Source organism: Lygodium microphyllum, chromosome 11 (genome assembly GCF_053477565.2).
Source record: "Lygodium microphyllum isolate KBCC chromosome 11, Lygodium_microphyllum_v1.1.10, whole genome shotgun sequence".
Lineage (NCBI taxonomy): Eukaryota > Viridiplantae > Streptophyta > Polypodiopsida > Schizaeales > Lygodiaceae > Lygodium > Lygodium microphyllum.
Window position 1 is genome coordinate 97,933,127 of NC_141145.1, and position 17,544 is coordinate 97,950,670.

Consider the following 17,544-nt stretch of genomic DNA (forward strand, 5'->3'; position numbering starts at 1 on the left):
GTGCATAACGTTAGTATTGGTTTTAAAAGCATTCATAGGATTGCCACTTATGACTAATATAAATGCATATTTCATCCTAAAAGAAGGGCATTAACGTGAGATAGACACTGGTCTCCTATCCTTGTCCAAGGAGGGCCAAGAAGGTGTTGTTTTTTATCATTATGATAATACATCATTGCCTACTCCAAGTGAATGAAGCAATGGTGTTATGATATGAACCTTGCTTGTCCTACTTCTACATAGCATTGAATGTTGATTAATACATTGTGACTCACTTTAAAATCAAGGGTTCTACTTGGCGGGTGTTGTAATGGAACCACTTGTAAAATCTTTGGTCAAAGGTTTATGCACCCCTTGATGACCAATATCGATGGAAGCCTCGATATTCAATTAGTACCATAATCATTTCAAGTCTAAAATCAAAGGTTCCTATATCATGACAACTAGTTTAGAACTTTAAAGATGTCCTCTCTAGCTAATTTGTCGGGACGTCCTTCCCAAATACTGTGTAATTTGGACGATGCCTACAACGAGATGGATAGATGGAAGCTATGATACAAGTCAAAAAAGTGGCTGTTTGATCGATTTATTATGTAAGCTCAAAACTGATCGAGGGCTCACCGCAGTCCGCACGATGCGAGTATTAGCTAATTCGTGCGAGTATAGCCAGGAATTAGCCGATCAATATTTAGAGAAGCTTCCCCCCTCCTGCAGGCATTGTCCGGTAGTTATTCTCAGTACAGTCTCGCGCTTGGAGCTACTAGTTAGCGCGGCGGTAGAAAGCTGCTGGCTGGCTGGCAGAGTGCTGTCTATGTCCATCTAAATGATCTGCTGATCAGCATACTGATCGGAATTAGAAACGAGGAGAAGTAGAGTGGGCATTGCGATCAAAAGAATTAGTATTGGCTGCAGGGATCGATAGACCGCCCCAGGCGAGTATGTGGATATCAAATCATCATAATTGAGGAAGAGGGTTTTTATAGCTTAGCTGCAGTACGTGCACTTATAGGCTAGCTGCGCCCATTATAATTGGTGGTCAGTACCTGCAGAAGCTGGAGAAGTTGATTGAGGCCAATATTGGTTGCGATCGAAAGGAAAGCTTATAGCTGCTAGAGCTCTGGTCAGGAGTAGCAGTGAGCGGGAGATCTGTAACACAGAGAGAGAGAGAGAGAGAGAGAGAGAGAGAGAGAGAGTATGAATATGGAGGAGAAGATTAAGACGAATGGCGTGCAGGTCAATGGCGCCAGCCGGTCGCTACATCACAACTCACCACTAGCTAGTTATGATGATGCTGGTAAGAAGCGGCCGCGGCGGGTGCTGGGCGGAGCAGCATCCGCTGGCGCGGCATATCATTGCGATCATCAGGCGGTCCGGGCGGCGTTCCCGACGGTGTACGAGGTGCGGGAGGAAGAGGAAGACCTAGCGATGAGGAAGCGGCAGACGGTGGTGTCGGACCTGGACGGGACGCTGCTGCGGGGGAGCAGCTCCTTCCCGTACTTCATGGCGCTGGCGTGGGAGGCGTCGGGGCCGGCGCGGTTCGGGGCGCTGCTGGCGCTGGCCCCGGTGGCGTGGGTGCTGTACCACCTGGTGTCGGAGGAGGCGGCCATCCGGCTATTGATCTTCGTGTCGTGCGCGGGCGTGCCGGAGGCCTCCCTGCAGTCCGCCGCCCGCGCCGCCCTGCCCAAGCTCTACCTGGACGACCTCCACCCCGCCACGTGGCGCGTCTTCTCGAGATTCGGCCGGCGCTGCGTCCTAACGGCCAACCCCCGCTTCATGGTGGAGCCCTTCGCCTGCGAGTTCCTGGGCGCCGACCTCGTCATCGGGTCCGAGCTGCAGTTCACCGCCGGCGGCGTCGCCACGGGCCTCGTGAAGCCCCCCGGCGTCGCCGTCGGCCGCAATAAGCTCCTCGCCATGAAGAGGCACTTCGGGGAGGACGTGCCCGATGTCGGCTTGGGCGACCGCCCCAGCGACTCCCCCTTCATGTCCATGTGCAAGGTAAACAATCCAACTCTCTCTCTCTCTCTCTCTCTCTCTCTCTCTCTCATCCGTAATAAGAGATGTTCTACGAGCCCTTTTACTTGTGTCTTTGCAGGAAGGCTATGTTGTGCCTCGCACCCCAAAAGTGGACCCTGTTCCACAACACGAGCTACCAAAGCCAATAATCTTCCATGACGGCCGCTTAGTCAAGAAACCAACTCCGTTATGGGCATTGGCCATACTAATTTGGATGCCCATTGGCTTTGTACTAGCCTTAATTCGTGTGGCTGCAGGCGCTCTTCTTCCCATGAGCATAGTCTATCATGCCTTTTGGGCCTTGGGTGTCAGAGTTGTCGTCAAAGGGACACCTCCACCCCCTGTTCGTAAAGGGTCGAATGAGCATGGGGTGCTTTTTGTGTGCACCCACAAGACTTTACTCGATCCCATTTTCATATCATGTGCTTTGGGTAGGCCGGTGAGTGCTGTCACCTACTCCCTGTCTCGTGTTTCCGAGCTTATCTCACCCATCCGCACTGTGAGGCTCTCTCGTGATAGAGAAACAGATGCGGCCAACATCAGAAAACTTCTTGCAGAAGGGGACCTTGTCATTTGCCCAGAAGGCACCACATGCAGAGAGCCCTTCTTGCTAAGGTTTAGTGCCCTCTTTGCCCAGCTCACAGATCATATTGTGCCAGTGGCTATGAATAATAGAATGGGCATGTTCCATGCCACCACAGCAAGAGGTTGGAAAGGCATGGACTGCTTCTATTTCTTCATGAACCCAAGTCCAATGTATGAGATTACATTCTTGAGGGAGCTCCCTAAAGACTCAACTTGTGTTGGAGGGAAGAGTTCATTTGAGGTGGCCAACTACATACAAAAGGTCCTTGCTGCAACCCTAAATTTTGAATGTACAAGCTTCACTCGAAAGGACAAGTATAAGGCTCTTGCTAGTAATGATGGTAGTGTTTCTTCTCCCAAACAATGATGCATCATCAGTAACCATGAAGTTGAGCTGTAACGTGAAGACAATAAATACTAGATCAAACCCATATCAGAAAAATGTAGCTTATCAAACCCTTATTAAAAAATGTAGCTATGTATTCATAAGGAGAGACCAAGTTTGATGACGTATGTTTTACAAACATCTCTTTCCTACTATTAAGCCAAATCCTCCGAATGATTGGAAATTGTCATCTAGAAATTTGCATGCCTTTAATGAGCCTGGGAGATTGATGTTTCTTTAGCTCCATGAAAAACTAAAGAGAGAAACTATATACATCTTAAATATTGATGGAACCATTTATCATCTTATGGCATGTATCCGTCTTGCACCACGGGGGATTCACTAGTAGTAATAAGGAGAGGTCACCTGCATGCAATAAATATATGAAAATACCCCTTATCTACCCCCTATTTATAGGACCTTACCTTATAAAATGTACCTTCCTTCCCTTAAATAACCCCCCTCCCTTACACTCATGTGATACCATACGGTAAACCCTAGTGAACCCCTCGGGTCTTGCACTATGTACAACTACAAATACCTAATCAACTTCACAAACTTCCTCCAATTTGATTGAATATCATTTATATTAAAGTATAATCATCGAATTAGATCAATGCTTCTATGGACACATGAACTAGATTATAAGCATGCTAAGTAAAAAGACCTATCAAATGAGCACTTTAAATCATCCTTAGGTATGTTGATACATATTTCCCATTTTCAAGGTTAATGCTTGTCTTATTAATTGTGATTTTTTAAATCTCTATATCACTTTTCATAGGTTCTCATGTTCTTTTACACAAGTTTAAATAAAGCAAAAGTTCCTAAAACAAGGAAGGTGTTTGGTTAACCATTATCATCATATCATGGTATAAACCCTGTTATTGGAGGTTTACTAAAAGAATACACGCACAAACATTTTAGCATTGCATGCTAGCATCAAAGTAGGTTAAGAGCTTATCCATGTTCTCAAAGCTCAACATTAAGGCTTAGAAATACCTTTCGAATCCCAAAATAATTATTATATCCAATGAATGACATATATATGAATGTTTGGCTAGATCGATAATCCTATAAAAACATCACCCTTGAATGACTTGATTAGAAAAATGCTCCGAGCGATTCTTTCTTCAACTATAGTCGATCATATCAAGCCTCTATATACAAATCCCTTGTGCATTGTGTGAGTATTTTAAAGGCATCCTATTATTCTCTTTGTTTTTTAACATGATTAAAATAAAATTAATAATAAGTGTTTACATCATGCATCCCTTGATGTGGCCTTAAAGCTATATTAACAAAACTTTACAAATATATATTCTCATAAGGCTTCCAAGTAGTTTAATAAGTCCACTAAGCAGAATAGTAAAGCATTTTATGAGGGATCTACCATTAACCAAGACACACATAAAAGCCATCATATTTTTAGACCACCAAATCTTTAATAAAAGACGACCCTAGTGACATGTCAAAAGGGGAAAAAGTTGAATACATTCTTGCCATTGGCCTCAATAGAAGGCTTGCTTCAATCATATGCAATGAATCCATAGATCGGAATACAGTGAGGAATTCAAATCCCTGTGATGGGACAATTTCTCTGTAAGATGGCTTCTATGTGCAAGTACTTGGCTACTAAGAGGGCTACTAAGAAAAGAGAAGAGAGAAGAAAAGAGTAGTAGGTCGATAGATCCATCTCAATGGATGAAGCAAAGTTAAGAAAGTAGATATATTCAACTATGGCAAAGTTTTTGCACAAGCAAACACTTGGGCTTACAATACGTGACCACAGAGTTATTCCAATAACACTTGCTTCATCAGACTTTTCAAGTTCTGCAATCATCAACAAGTAATGTTGAGAGTAGTCTTCTATCCAACATCCATAACATACTTAGCTAGCTCAAGGTGCCCCACTCCACACATCATGAGCTCTTCTTGAAGAGATCTAATTTGATGATGGTGTTGAATAATGCCAACGGCACAATATAAATGAACCATACATGAATAGCAAGTACTTTGGACATTGATCATACAAGAATAGTAAGTGCTTTGGACCTCCTTTGGGCATTCATCTTACAAATGAATGCATAGTGACAATAGTAAGGTGTCAAGACTATAAAAGAGGTAAATATAACACATTGTCAAGTGTATAGAAAAAATTATAACATTTTCCCTATTAACACATAAAGTATCATCGTGCATTGTACATATCTTTTAAGTAGTGACAATGCACATGACTATACTAGGGTGAGACTATAGAAGATGTAAATATAGGAAGGTGTTAAGATAATAGAATAGGCATATACAAATATAAATTTTACCATGCCATGAAATAAAGTATCATCATGCATTATACATACCTTTTAAATAGTAACAATGCATGATGACTATAGTAAAGTGTCAAGACTATAGGATAAGCAAGTACAAATATAAATTTTGCTTTGTTACCACATAAAGTACCACTTTGTAGTGGTGTACTACATCTCAAGAGTGGTAAAATACCACAGTCTAAACATGAAGATCCATTCCTCATAAGTGGTGACATTTAATTTCCAATATCCCCTAAAAGTGGTGTTCTATGGCTATAAAGTGGAATATGACCATTGAAAAGTGGTTATGTATACAATAAAAAGTAATAACATTCCACTAAAACCTAGCACAATCCAATAAAAAGGGATCCACTCAGAAGTGGTTAAAACCACTTAAAAGTGATACCCACCACAAAAAAGTAGTAATCTACCACTGAAAAGTGGTACTTACCACTAAAAAGTACTGTCGACCACTTAAAAGTGGTTCACTAATAAATCGGGCCACTAAAAAGTTATACTTACTATCAAAAAATGGTAATCTACCACTAAAAAGTGGTGCCCACACTAAAAATTGGTGCATCTAAAAACAGTAGTTAGGAAGGACAAAAGATAGGTCTAGACCACCAAAAACCAAGTACATAGCACTAGAAAGAGGCACCCCCAACACTATTAAAGCAATCTCACACCACTTATAGGTGGTCTTTTGGTATTTTTAAACTTGTACTACCACTTTCAAGTGGTGATACTCCTTTCTAGTTGTGCAATTCAACCTTTTGTGGTGATCATGGATATAAAGTGGAGTAAAACCATTTAAATTGTTGTGCAACCTTTGTTATAATGTAAAAAAGTGATGTTACTCTAGTTGAAAGTCATACAAGTCTAACTTTTCACTTTTTTTCGTAAAATGCCAACAAAAGTGGACATTCACCACTTGAAAGCAATGTACAATTATTGCCATTTTGAAATAAAGTGGTGTCACTCAACTTTAATTGTCTGTTATCACTTTCTAGTAGTGGATTCCACTTTTTAGATGTGATACACTAATAAAAATTAGAGTAAATCCATTTGAAAGAGGCATATAAAAAAGTGCTTTACAACCATTGTTAGAATGTGATGAGGCACTTCAAAGTTCATCAGAGTGCTTTACCACTTGAAAAGTGCTACTCCAGCACTTCAAAAATGTTGCTCCACCACTCCAAATTTAGAAGTTGCACATTACTTTTAAGTGCTAGAGAAGCTAAAAAGTGGTTGAAATAATAGTTTAGAATGGTTCGCCATTGGAGTACCATTGTAGTATTGCAAAAGAAAAAAATGCAAGATTTTCAATTTGTTATGTCTAATTGCATATTCTTTTTTTTTTTTGCAGAGAGCTGGTCAACACCATGAGTAGTGTTACCTATTCAAATCAAATTCTATTTTGCAAATGAAGACTTTGAATTGGAATATGGGCAGAGCCAAGTTGGGTAAGATCCAAACTTCTTTGCGGTGATGATTGTGCAGCTTTAGAATGGTTGACAATCTGGTTACATAAATGACATCAGAGCAAGAAGGTTCACTTGAGGGATTTAAAGCAAGAAATCTTTAAGGATTGCATTCTTGTATACTATATGTATATTAAGGAGCACCTCTGAACAATGAGTCAAGCCAACATTTCACATGTGGAATCATGTGGTAGATATACAGAGTGACAAATCATGACCCTAATCTTATGGCATGGGACATTTTTAAGGAGGGCATAGTTAAGATGATATGACATTAGAAAAAATTGGATAGGAAACTAGAAAGGTGGAATTTGAGATAGCTATTGAGTCTAAACCCTTCATTGAGAATTTCTCTCTTTATGATGATGTAGCTAGCACAGCCTTTGAGTAGCTTACAAAAACCAGTGCAGAGGGCATGCTCAGGAGTTTCTAAACCATTGGGCTTTTAGGTCCATCTCAAATATATTTTTGACCACCCATTCTACATCAACTACTGATATAGCAACAATGCATAACATGAGGACTATAGCTACTGCTACACAAAGCTTAATACAAAGTAGCAATGCCTTGATGCAATACAAAATACTATTGAAGTATCAAAACTCACAAAGATGAATAGGGGTTGACTTCATGCATGTAGCGACGAAGATAATTAGAAACCGAAAAAGGTATGCACACCCTTCAAATGCAAAAATCTATGTTGGTGCCAAATGAGATTGGAATCACAAAGCTCAAGCGGATGATCATCATCAAGCATGAATCCCTAATTGAGCTAATGATATAGACATACTCAATATTAGTAAATTTGGCAAAGAGATGGTGGAGCTACAAGTTTGTAAGCTTACATTTCAAGCGGATGATCATCATCAAGCATGAATCCCTAATTGAGCTAATGATATAGACATACTCAATATTAGTAAATTTGGCAAAGAGATGGTGGAGCTACAAGTTTGTAAGCTTACATTTTTAACTAGTTAGAATCAATAATTAATGGTTGCAAACTTAGTTTGTTGTAAATTATGCTATGCCATTTTCATTACAGGATCTATATGATAATCTACTATGCAAGGTATAGTCTGCGATAGCACATCTCTAGTTTGTGGAGACAATTATGAATTTGTTGAAGAAAAAAATTATTGTCCTTCCTATTAGACCACATGTTCAATTGGGCATGGCCCACACTTGGGGAAGTTACTATATGTATATCCTCTATAGCATGTGCATTCAAGGCCTATTTATAAATATCCTTATCTTTGAATTTTTCCTGAATAAAACATAACCCTTTTCTATTCAATCTGTAAATAACCCCTTTATATTACACCCTTTTGTATGTAAAAAAATGTATAAAATTTGTATTTTAAAAATACCTTATTTTGAACCCATGTGATGCACACATATATTCATGAGTAACTTACCCGAGGGCCCACAACAGTGCACCATTTAGTGAACATACAGCTTGTGGAATGTTGATACTATAGAGTGTTGTTAAGGTGCACATATGCTTCAATGTCTATATCCATACCACCCATTGTGCTTTATAACTACATGTGCCTCTTGCTCCCATTGTTTATTTCACAATGGCAAAGAACCTATGAATGATGCATTGATGATGCTAGCACTTATTGATACACATGCAAATGACCACATTGCAAGTAATACATATTTATACACCTTACAATAGGCTACTTATTGTCATTTCACTCTTTTACCATTTCTTATTTTTTCAATGTAGATAAAGTGGAGAAAGAGCTAGTTTAAGCAACATTTGGATCATCCTTTGATAGCATTAGTAATACTTTGAAATTCTATTATGCATTCTCCTCTTGAAGTGTTTGGAAAAATTTAATACTAAATATTATCACGTTGTCATTTGTGGAGTACAATCCTAGGCCTAAAGTGAGGTAGCATCTACATGAAAATGAAAAGCCAAATTAGGAAAATGTAGACGAGGAAAAGTTACTTAAAGGAGAAATAGTTGAGTATCTGATGATTGGGTGAACAATCTTAGAGGTTGATGTTGAAATTGTGAAGAAGAGGAAAGGCATTGTGCAGGACATCACTCTAAAGAAGAAGACCAAGGTTACCATCGGGTCTACAATTCCTAAATCAAGAGGTAAAAGGACCAACATCAGTTTCACCTCTTCAGAAAAACACTAACTTTGAAGATCCTTATAAGAAGTTGGAAAGAGACATTATTTTAGATGGTTTATTAATAATACCATGTCACAATGGCACATGTATATACAACCTCTTCATCTTACCGTCTTATTTATAGTTTCTATAGCTTCTCTCACCTCTCTCCTATCTTTCTAGTCTTTCTCTCTCCTTGTCACTCATCATCTCCTTTTTTCTCTCTTTTGTACTCTCTTCTCTCACCTCACAACCCTCTTCCTGACAAGTGGTATTAGAGCATTAGTCTAAATTGATCCATTTGGTTGCAAGCTAACCATAGATCAATTAAATTCAAATGACTCAAGGACAAGTTGTCCAGCTCTTAGATCAATTAAATTCAAATTACTCAAGGACAAGTTGTCCAGCTCTTAATGTGGATAGGTAAAGAGAGCAATGAGCGCATGACATGGAGAGCAATTTAGAGGCACAATGGACAATGGACAAAATAGCAAGCCATGGCTAAGAATCAAGCCATTTTATAGCTAATTTGGTTAAAGAAATGGTAATAGGAGTTAGTCTAAGGCTAGAACTCTAGTTACTATTTAGAAAGCTTGTTTTCTTTCTCTTGTTTCCTTCAAGCTCTTTTCAAGCTTCCATGGTGGAAAGCCATGAAATATCTTCTCTCATGATCAATGGGAGTACGATCCCTCTTTCTAGTCAAGAGACAAATGATCTTCATCAAGAGCTTGATCTATGAAGGAGTTGCTAACAAGCTGAATGGTCTCCCCACTAGTTTATAGCAGCCCATAAAAGTTCAAGTACCCAATGGCATAGAAGAAATTAGCACCTAGTCTATGTGTCCACAAGTTCACATATAGTTGGCTAAAAACTATGAAGCAAAGGTGAACTTGATTACCTTGGGAATAGGCTCTATAGATGTAGTACTTGGGTGTGATTGGTTGATGAATTTAGGACAAATTACTATAGATTTTTCATAGTTGTACATGGATTCTACCATTGATGGGCAGCCTATCCATCTATAAGAATCCATAGTAAGTCAGATTTTTAGCTTATCACCACCATTAGGTGGCTCAAGGAGGAGTATAAGAAGTGCCCTCCGTTTTTTTGTAAAAACCCCTAAATAAAGAGATAATGGATCATTCCAAGGAACTGGTTGATAATTCAACATTAAAAGCTCTACTTGAGGAGTACATGGATTTTTTGAGGTGCCTATAGCAATGCCTCCCAAGAGAGCAATGGATCATCCTATTGACCTAGAGCCTCACTCCAAGTTGGTCAATAAGCCACCCTACAAATTTTCTAAATGTGAGCATGAAGAAGTGACCAAGCAAATCAAAGAGCTTTTAGAGATAAGGTTCGTTGAGCCTAGTTCTTTATTGTATGCTTCATTGATCTTGTTAGTGAAGAAGAAGGATGGATCTTTTAGAATGTGTATAGCCTATAGGGATCTAAACAAGATCATAGTGAAGAATAGGTACCCTATTCCTAGAGTGGATGATTTACTTGATGTGCTCTCAAGGGGGACTAATTTCTTTACAAAAATATTGACTTGAGATTAAGAACATATCATCAGATGTTCATACGAGAGGGTGATGAGATTAAAATAGCCTTCAGGACTGGGTTATACCATTTCATTCTGATGCCATTTGGGCCAACCAATGCCCTAGCCAGTTTCTAGAGTTTAATGAACAAGATATTGCATTCTTTCCTCTTCAAGTTTTTTTTTGGTGTTCTTTGATGACATATTGATATATAGCAAGACATTGAAGAACTATTTATCACATATGAGGAAGATATTTGATGTGTTAGGACATCGTGAACTCTTTGCTAAGCAGAAAAAGTGTTCATTCATGTAGACAAACTTGGAGTACTTAGGGCATATTGTCAGTAAAAAAGGGATCCAGGCTGACCCTAAGAAGGTGTGATGCATCAGAGATTGGCCAACACCTAACACTAATACTTCTCTTAGAGGATTTCTTGGTCTATAATCATCCTACTATAGGTTTATAAGCATTATGTGACTATATTAGGTCCCTTAACTAAAAGTTGAAGAAGGAAGCTTTCTTTCAGGATGCCCTTGTGGATAGAACCTTTAACTAGTCAAATAAACTAATTACTTCTGCTCGTATTCTAGTATACGCAAACTTCTCTAAGGAGTTTACTATACAATGTGATGCTAGTGATAGAGACATAGGGGTTGTATTGTTATAGGAGCATGCTGTCATCGCCTTAGAGAGACGAAAGCTCGTAGATAAAGAGATGGCTATGAATCTACATAATCAAGATATGCATGGTACCCTAAGTAGCTCTCTAAAGTGACTAAGATGATCTTTACTTAGTGACTTGGTAAAGATATTAGCTGCTTGGCCTTTGGTTCTGACATGTAGAAGATCTATTTGCTGTACAAGTACCATCTCTCATATAAAGTAAGTGTACCTCTGTGTATTTAGTTCTAGCATGATGGATAGGATTTGTAGCTAGAGGTACACTCCTCATATTGTCACAATACAATGTGACTAGAGCATCTACCCGCATACCCAAATCTGTCAATAACTCTAGCAACCAAGCAATCTCACATGCTGATAATGCGGCATCTCTATACTCTATCTCAGTACTAGAGAGTGCAAATGTTAGTTGCTTCTTGCTGCTCCAGCTAATCATTATGCTGCCAAGACTGAATGCATATCCACTAGTAGGCTGTCTATCATATGAAAAACTTACCTAATTTGCATCAGTATATCCCATGTGCTTACCACCACTCTAATTGAAGAGTCCATAGTTTATTATAGCCTTGACATAGTGCTTAATTCTCCTCACTGCATCCACCAAGTGGGGTTTTCTAGGCTTCTACATGAACTAACTGATAAGTCCAACCGAGTAATTGAGATCAAGCCTAGTGATTATAAGGTAGATGAGACTTGCTACCATCTACCTATACATAGTAATATCTGAAATTTCAGCTCTAGTATTCATGTCTAGCTTAGTATTCTGATCCAATGAAGTATCCAAAGGTTTGCAATCTATCATACCATATTTCTTCATCATCTCAAGTGTATATTGTCTTTGCATCAACTAAAGTCCATTAGCTAAATTTACAACCTCAATCCCTAGAAAAAACTATAGTTCTCCCAAGTCCTTCATATCAAATTCAATTTTCAGCATGGTCATAACATCTTGTATCCCAATATCATCCTCTCCCGTAATGATCAAGTCATGTACATAGATGACAATATCGCAAGTCTTGCATCTATTTTCTTCGTAAATAGACTATGGTTAGTCATGCCAAATGTAAATCCAAGACTCTGCAAGTACTAATCTATGCATGCCAAGCTCTTGGAGCTTGTTTAGCCCCATAGAGTGCTTTTTCAGCTTGCAAACATAGTTTTGATACCGAGGGTGTACATACCCTTTTGGTTGACCCATGAACACCTCCTTTGCTAAGTCTCCATTCAGAAATGCATTCTTAACATCCATTTTTTGTGATTTCGAGTCCTTTTCTGTAGCAAATGCAATCACTGTCATGATAGTTACCATTTTACTAACATGCTGAATATCTCTTGATAGTCCAAACCATATTGTTGTGCATAGCCTTTTGCCACTAACCTAGCTTTATACCTTTCAATGCTGCCAACAGACTTGCACTTAGCTTTGTAAACCCATTTACAACCAATTGACTTATTACCATCAAGCAATGCAACCAATTCCCAAGTCTAATTTTCAGCTAGTGTATTCATCTGCTCATCCATTGCTTTACACCAATTCTTGTCCATGATAGCTTCATTGAATGTAGCAAACTCTTTGTATTCCATGACCTTTGTCATATATGCTTAATGCATTGCTAAAAATCCACTATATGTGAGCCTATATCAATAGGATATCTCTACAGGTGGTATATATCTAGTCTCCCTGGTTACAAGAGTATACATAAACAGAATTCTAAGCTCACTAGCCAAGCTATCAATCGAATCATATCTAGAAGTCAAAATCCAAGGAGCATCATCAAGAACTTTCTCTTTACATTTGCCTTCTACATCATTTCTCCCCTCTGACATAGTGCTATATCAGTGGATGGTGATGCATAATTGTGTAACCTACCAGTCCAAGGTGAAACACTTGGAGATACATCACCTATAGACCCATACATGGTAACACTCTGATGCAAAATATCAGTAGATATATGATCTGAAGGTATATCATGTGGAATAGCATCAAATGAACCATACCACCATACCAACTCATCAAAGGTTGTTGATTATTGTTTCTCGTGTAGACTATATGCTTTCCACTCCTGAGCCTAGCCAATGAACACACACCAATGTCAGATCTCAAAAATATTCACCACCAATGTCAAATCTCAAACAAGAGATTGAGCAATCAAATTCTTTCTCAACGTACCACTTAAATTCCTTAAAAAATAGCATGTAACTCATCTTTATGCTTCAAGCTATGCACCTATGTATACTCATCTTTATGCTTCAAGCTATAGACCTATGTAAACCGGCTAAAATCATCAATGAATCTCACATAATATCTTGATCCACCAAGAGTACCATTATGGGCTAGTCCCCAAACATCCGAATGAATTAACTACAATGGCCTAGAGCTATTCTTAACATGTTTTATAAATGGAAACCAAGATTACTTTTCCAAACCAACATGCATCACAAACATTACCTAAATTTGTGTAGGTGAACTTTGGCAAGCCTATAACCAGATACTTCTTTTGCATATTACGCAACCTTTGAACATTAACATTGCCAATCTTCTTATGCCAAATCTCAAGATCTCTAATTTCACCCTGTCCTTATGCAAACATAGTTGATTTTAGCTGGGAAAGACTAGCATCCAAGGTAAATATCCGACCATGTCTTTTTCTTTTAGCAATCAGCTTACAACCATTTCCAAACTTCTCAGTAAAATAGCCATGTTTTTTGAACCTGACTTGCGAATTCTCCTCTGACTAATAGCAAATTCTTAGTGATGGAAGGAACATGCAAGACATCATACAAATTCTTCTTCTAACCATCATGTATAACCTAGGGATCCACACCCTTATGCTCAATGTTATGTAGAGTATTGTCACCTATACAAACACAACCATGCTTATCAGGAACCATACCAGTGAACCATTTACTCACCATTCACCATGTGGAATATGTGATTAGAAGCTCTTGAATCAATGTACCATACATCATCATCTTACTTATCAACCTTAGTGACATTCTTCTAAACATAAGTCATAGCAAACAACCTGTTAATAGTAATAGCATCCTCGACATGACTAGATGAAGCATAGTGTCCTTATTGCTTGCCTCTCTGATTTGCTTGCTTCTTCTAACATTCCTTACCAATATGCCCATACTTCCTAGAGTAGTGATAGTCCTTACCCGTACTTGCATTCTCATGCACATTTTGAGATTGCCATGAACCTCTACCTCTAGAGTTGGATCTTCCCCTTTATTGGAAGTATCCACCGCCTCTAGCATTCTGTACCTATTGATTATTCACATTTTGAGATGCATTCTAATTAGTCCATCAACTATGAGAGAACCCTCAACCACGACTTCCTCAGCCTCTTTGATTCAAGTAAAAAATTGCATCTCTACCCTTTAAGCTTCTAGATCTTGTGGCTAATCCAAGTTTAATATCTTCATGAACAAGCAATGAAACAACTAATTAAAATTAGGCATCTTCATTCATACTAAGATAGACGTATCAAATGACTTATACTCAAGTCCAAGGCCGTTCAATGTAACTACAACCAAATCTTCATCATCAACGTCAGCTCCAAGAGAGGCTCACTGCTTAGCAATGGTCTTTATGTATGTGATATAGCCTTGTATTGACTGTCCTTTCCTATCCATGGTGTTAAACTTCTATTTCAGCTAGATCTTTCGTGCAGTAGTAGTGGTACTATATTACTATATCGAGATGTCCCATGCTTCTTTCGATGACTAGCAATTCATGATCTACATGACCATTACATTGGAGATATATAATGAAAACCAGTGCAAGACTCTGCAAGCTCGTTCAAGCCACACACAATGTGCTCTCTACTATTCAACAGTGGGATTTCTTTCTAGAAGCTTAGGTTTAGACTCATCACCTATAATCAAATCCCAATATCCTTTTCCAATCAAGAAATTCTCCATACAAAATTTCCTTATTGCATAATTGTTGTTATCCATCTTTTCACCCAGTATCTGTGTGATATTATCTATCATATCTACATTTGCCATGTTTCTAGCTCTATGTATTTACTTGCAATATAGAAGCCATCAATGCTTGACTCCCTATAAACGAAGATGTCTTTTCACTAATAAAATGCTCGCATAACATTCAAGAAACACATGTACATTTGTAGGTACTTAGTATCCAGTTCAGTCCCAACTCATTTGGGACATGTAGCAGGCATCAGTTCTTCAATTAGAATCCCAAAAACTTCAGTCAAGTAGTATAGGTATGCCACTTCTCAGACACAATTGTTTCAATCCTAGGGTAAATGACAATACAAAATCTGCAATAGCCAAGATATTTAGCTCAATAACATGCCAAGTCATCTCCAAACATTTGCCATAACATTTGTAAGTCATATCATATCATGTACATATCATTGATTGCATAAACCTTATGCATATATGAAGAAGAACCTTCTTATAGCCATTGACAGACAAACTGTCATAAATAATCAACAGCAAAGCCTTTACTATAACCAAGGTATTCTCTACTCATAATAGCCTCAAGACACATAAGATATGTCATAACCTCTAGAAGTCGATACATGGACATATGAGCATCAATGCTTGTACATACATCAAGTAGTAGAGAAAAAGGAGCTTCTTACAACCTATGACTAGCTAACAAACCTATTAAACCAATTGTAAATAAATCTAGAACTCAGCATTCCGTGTTCATAACCATTCATAACCCATCCACCAATCATGTGGTATCATCCAAGCATTAATGGGTAACAATTCAAGCTTTAGTGAGCCCAAATCAACAAGTACAATTGTCACAAACTTTATGGAAGCTCACAATCTATCATATACATCTAGTAGATGACTTTCAATCCACTCCAAGGATACCTAGATGCAATATACCCATAAATACTAAATCTTAATGTACTTGTATTCTTAGATATGGTGTTGCCCCCAACTAACAGGAAATTTTAGGTGCAAGTCTGTCAAGATTCACACTGAATGCTAATGTCAATACTGGCCATAATGATCACTTCCCAAGCTCCAATACATATCAATGAGTCATTTCTTAAATCCTCAATAGGCTCTGTCAGGAGAAGAGGTCAAAACACACTAATACATGCCACTTCAAATGTAGGCTATGGTTACCAATGAGCCTCTCCATGGTTCTCTCAAGCTGAAGGTCGAGTTAAGCTCCATTGCTCCTATGCACCATGAAGGTTAGCTCTAATACCATGTTAGAAGAAAGGAGAGAAACGGAGGCAAAGGTGTGGAGCCGTAACAGAGAGCTGTGTGCTCTCATCTTCTTCCATTATTCTTCATCTATCACACACCACCTAGTCTACAATAGTGTAATAAGATAGGTCTAACTGCTAACCATAGTTAACTAACTAAAGTTAACCTGCTCGACTTATTTAAGAAGTCTCACATGGCTAGTGACAACTAGCCTACAACTATCAATGTTAGGATAAGATGAGCTTGACTCTCAACAAGATAGAGAAGTTTGGAGATAGATAATTCGAGAGGAGAGGAGACAAGAGGGAGTGCTAGCTCTTAGGGAAGGTCTAGAGAGAAGAGTAGGGAAGTTTGGGAAAGGGGAGAAACAAAGAGAAGTCCGGAGAAAATAGAAATGGACTGTTCAATGATGCGGATCTAGGACATGACACAAGCTATGGTGGATCAAAGATGAAGACCAAGTTCATAATGACATGCACAAGTAGAGATAAACTATTACACAAGTGAATTAGGTTCCAAGATAGATTAGCTTGGACTCATAAACACAATCTTGTGTAGAATTGACAATGACAGACACTTAACTGAAAGTACAAAGCATCATGATATTGTGTTCATTTCATAGTCAAGTACAATGCTTTATAGGCTTTGAGTTGTTCCACTCTCCTCACTGTGCATATGGGATTCAGGACAGCTCCTCTTGGAGCATACATCATTTGTCTATTTCTCAATACCCCCCCCTCAAATGATGAGTCCCTACACTTGCTGGCTTTTGCCCCCCCTTCATGAAAACATGGCCCGGAAGACTAGCTCATAGGCAGCCTAGTCAAGTTAAAGCTTGAGACTTTACATCTTGGCAAGGATTGTACAAATCAAATTCACTAAGAAAGATCCACTATGGGAAAAACATATGAAGGATACAATGAAAGTTCTTCAAAACAATCTGTCAGAGTTGTTGATGGTAGTGGAAGCATATTCTTCTTTTTCTCTTTCTTCCATGTATTGGTTCTGGTGATGATCACTTTGCAATTGTTGGGCTCTCTTCTTGTGGAAACATTCACTGGCTACATGACCAGTCTTACCACAATAGTGACATGTAATCCGATCCTTGTTATTGTTGTTGATGAATCCTCGACCTCTTCCTTTAGGTCCAGCAGCTCCTTTGGTGTACAAAAGATTTTCCCTAGATGATGAGACATTGTCTTTTG

The 17,544-nt window shown here is 38.7% G+C and overlaps 1 protein-coding gene across 1 annotated transcript; it reads left to right on the plus strand.

The window, feature by feature from the left end:
• Positions 1-433: 433 nt before the first annotated feature.
• Positions 434-3,545, plus strand: LOC148029137 (glycerol-3-phosphate acyltransferase RAM2-like). Its single transcript, XM_087687890.1, has 2 exons — positions 434-1,995; positions 2,093-3,545. Exons 1-2 carry the CDS (start codon positions 1,195-1,197, stop codon positions 2,963-2,965), a joined length of 1,674 nt encoding a protein of 557 aa, XP_087544016.1. The 5' UTR covers positions 434-1,194; the 3' UTR covers positions 2,966-3,545.
• Positions 3,546-17,544: the final 13,999 nt, after the last annotated feature.

Coding starts and splice junctions, on each gene's coding strand:
- LOC148029137 (XM_087687890.1), top strand. CDS start 1,195: ATGAATATGGAGGAGAAGATTAAGACGAATGGCGTGCAGGTCAATGGC. Junction 1,996..2,092: donor CCTTCATGTCCATGTGCAAG/GTAAACAATCCA, acceptor GTGTCTTTGCAG/GAAGGCTATGTTGTGCCTCG.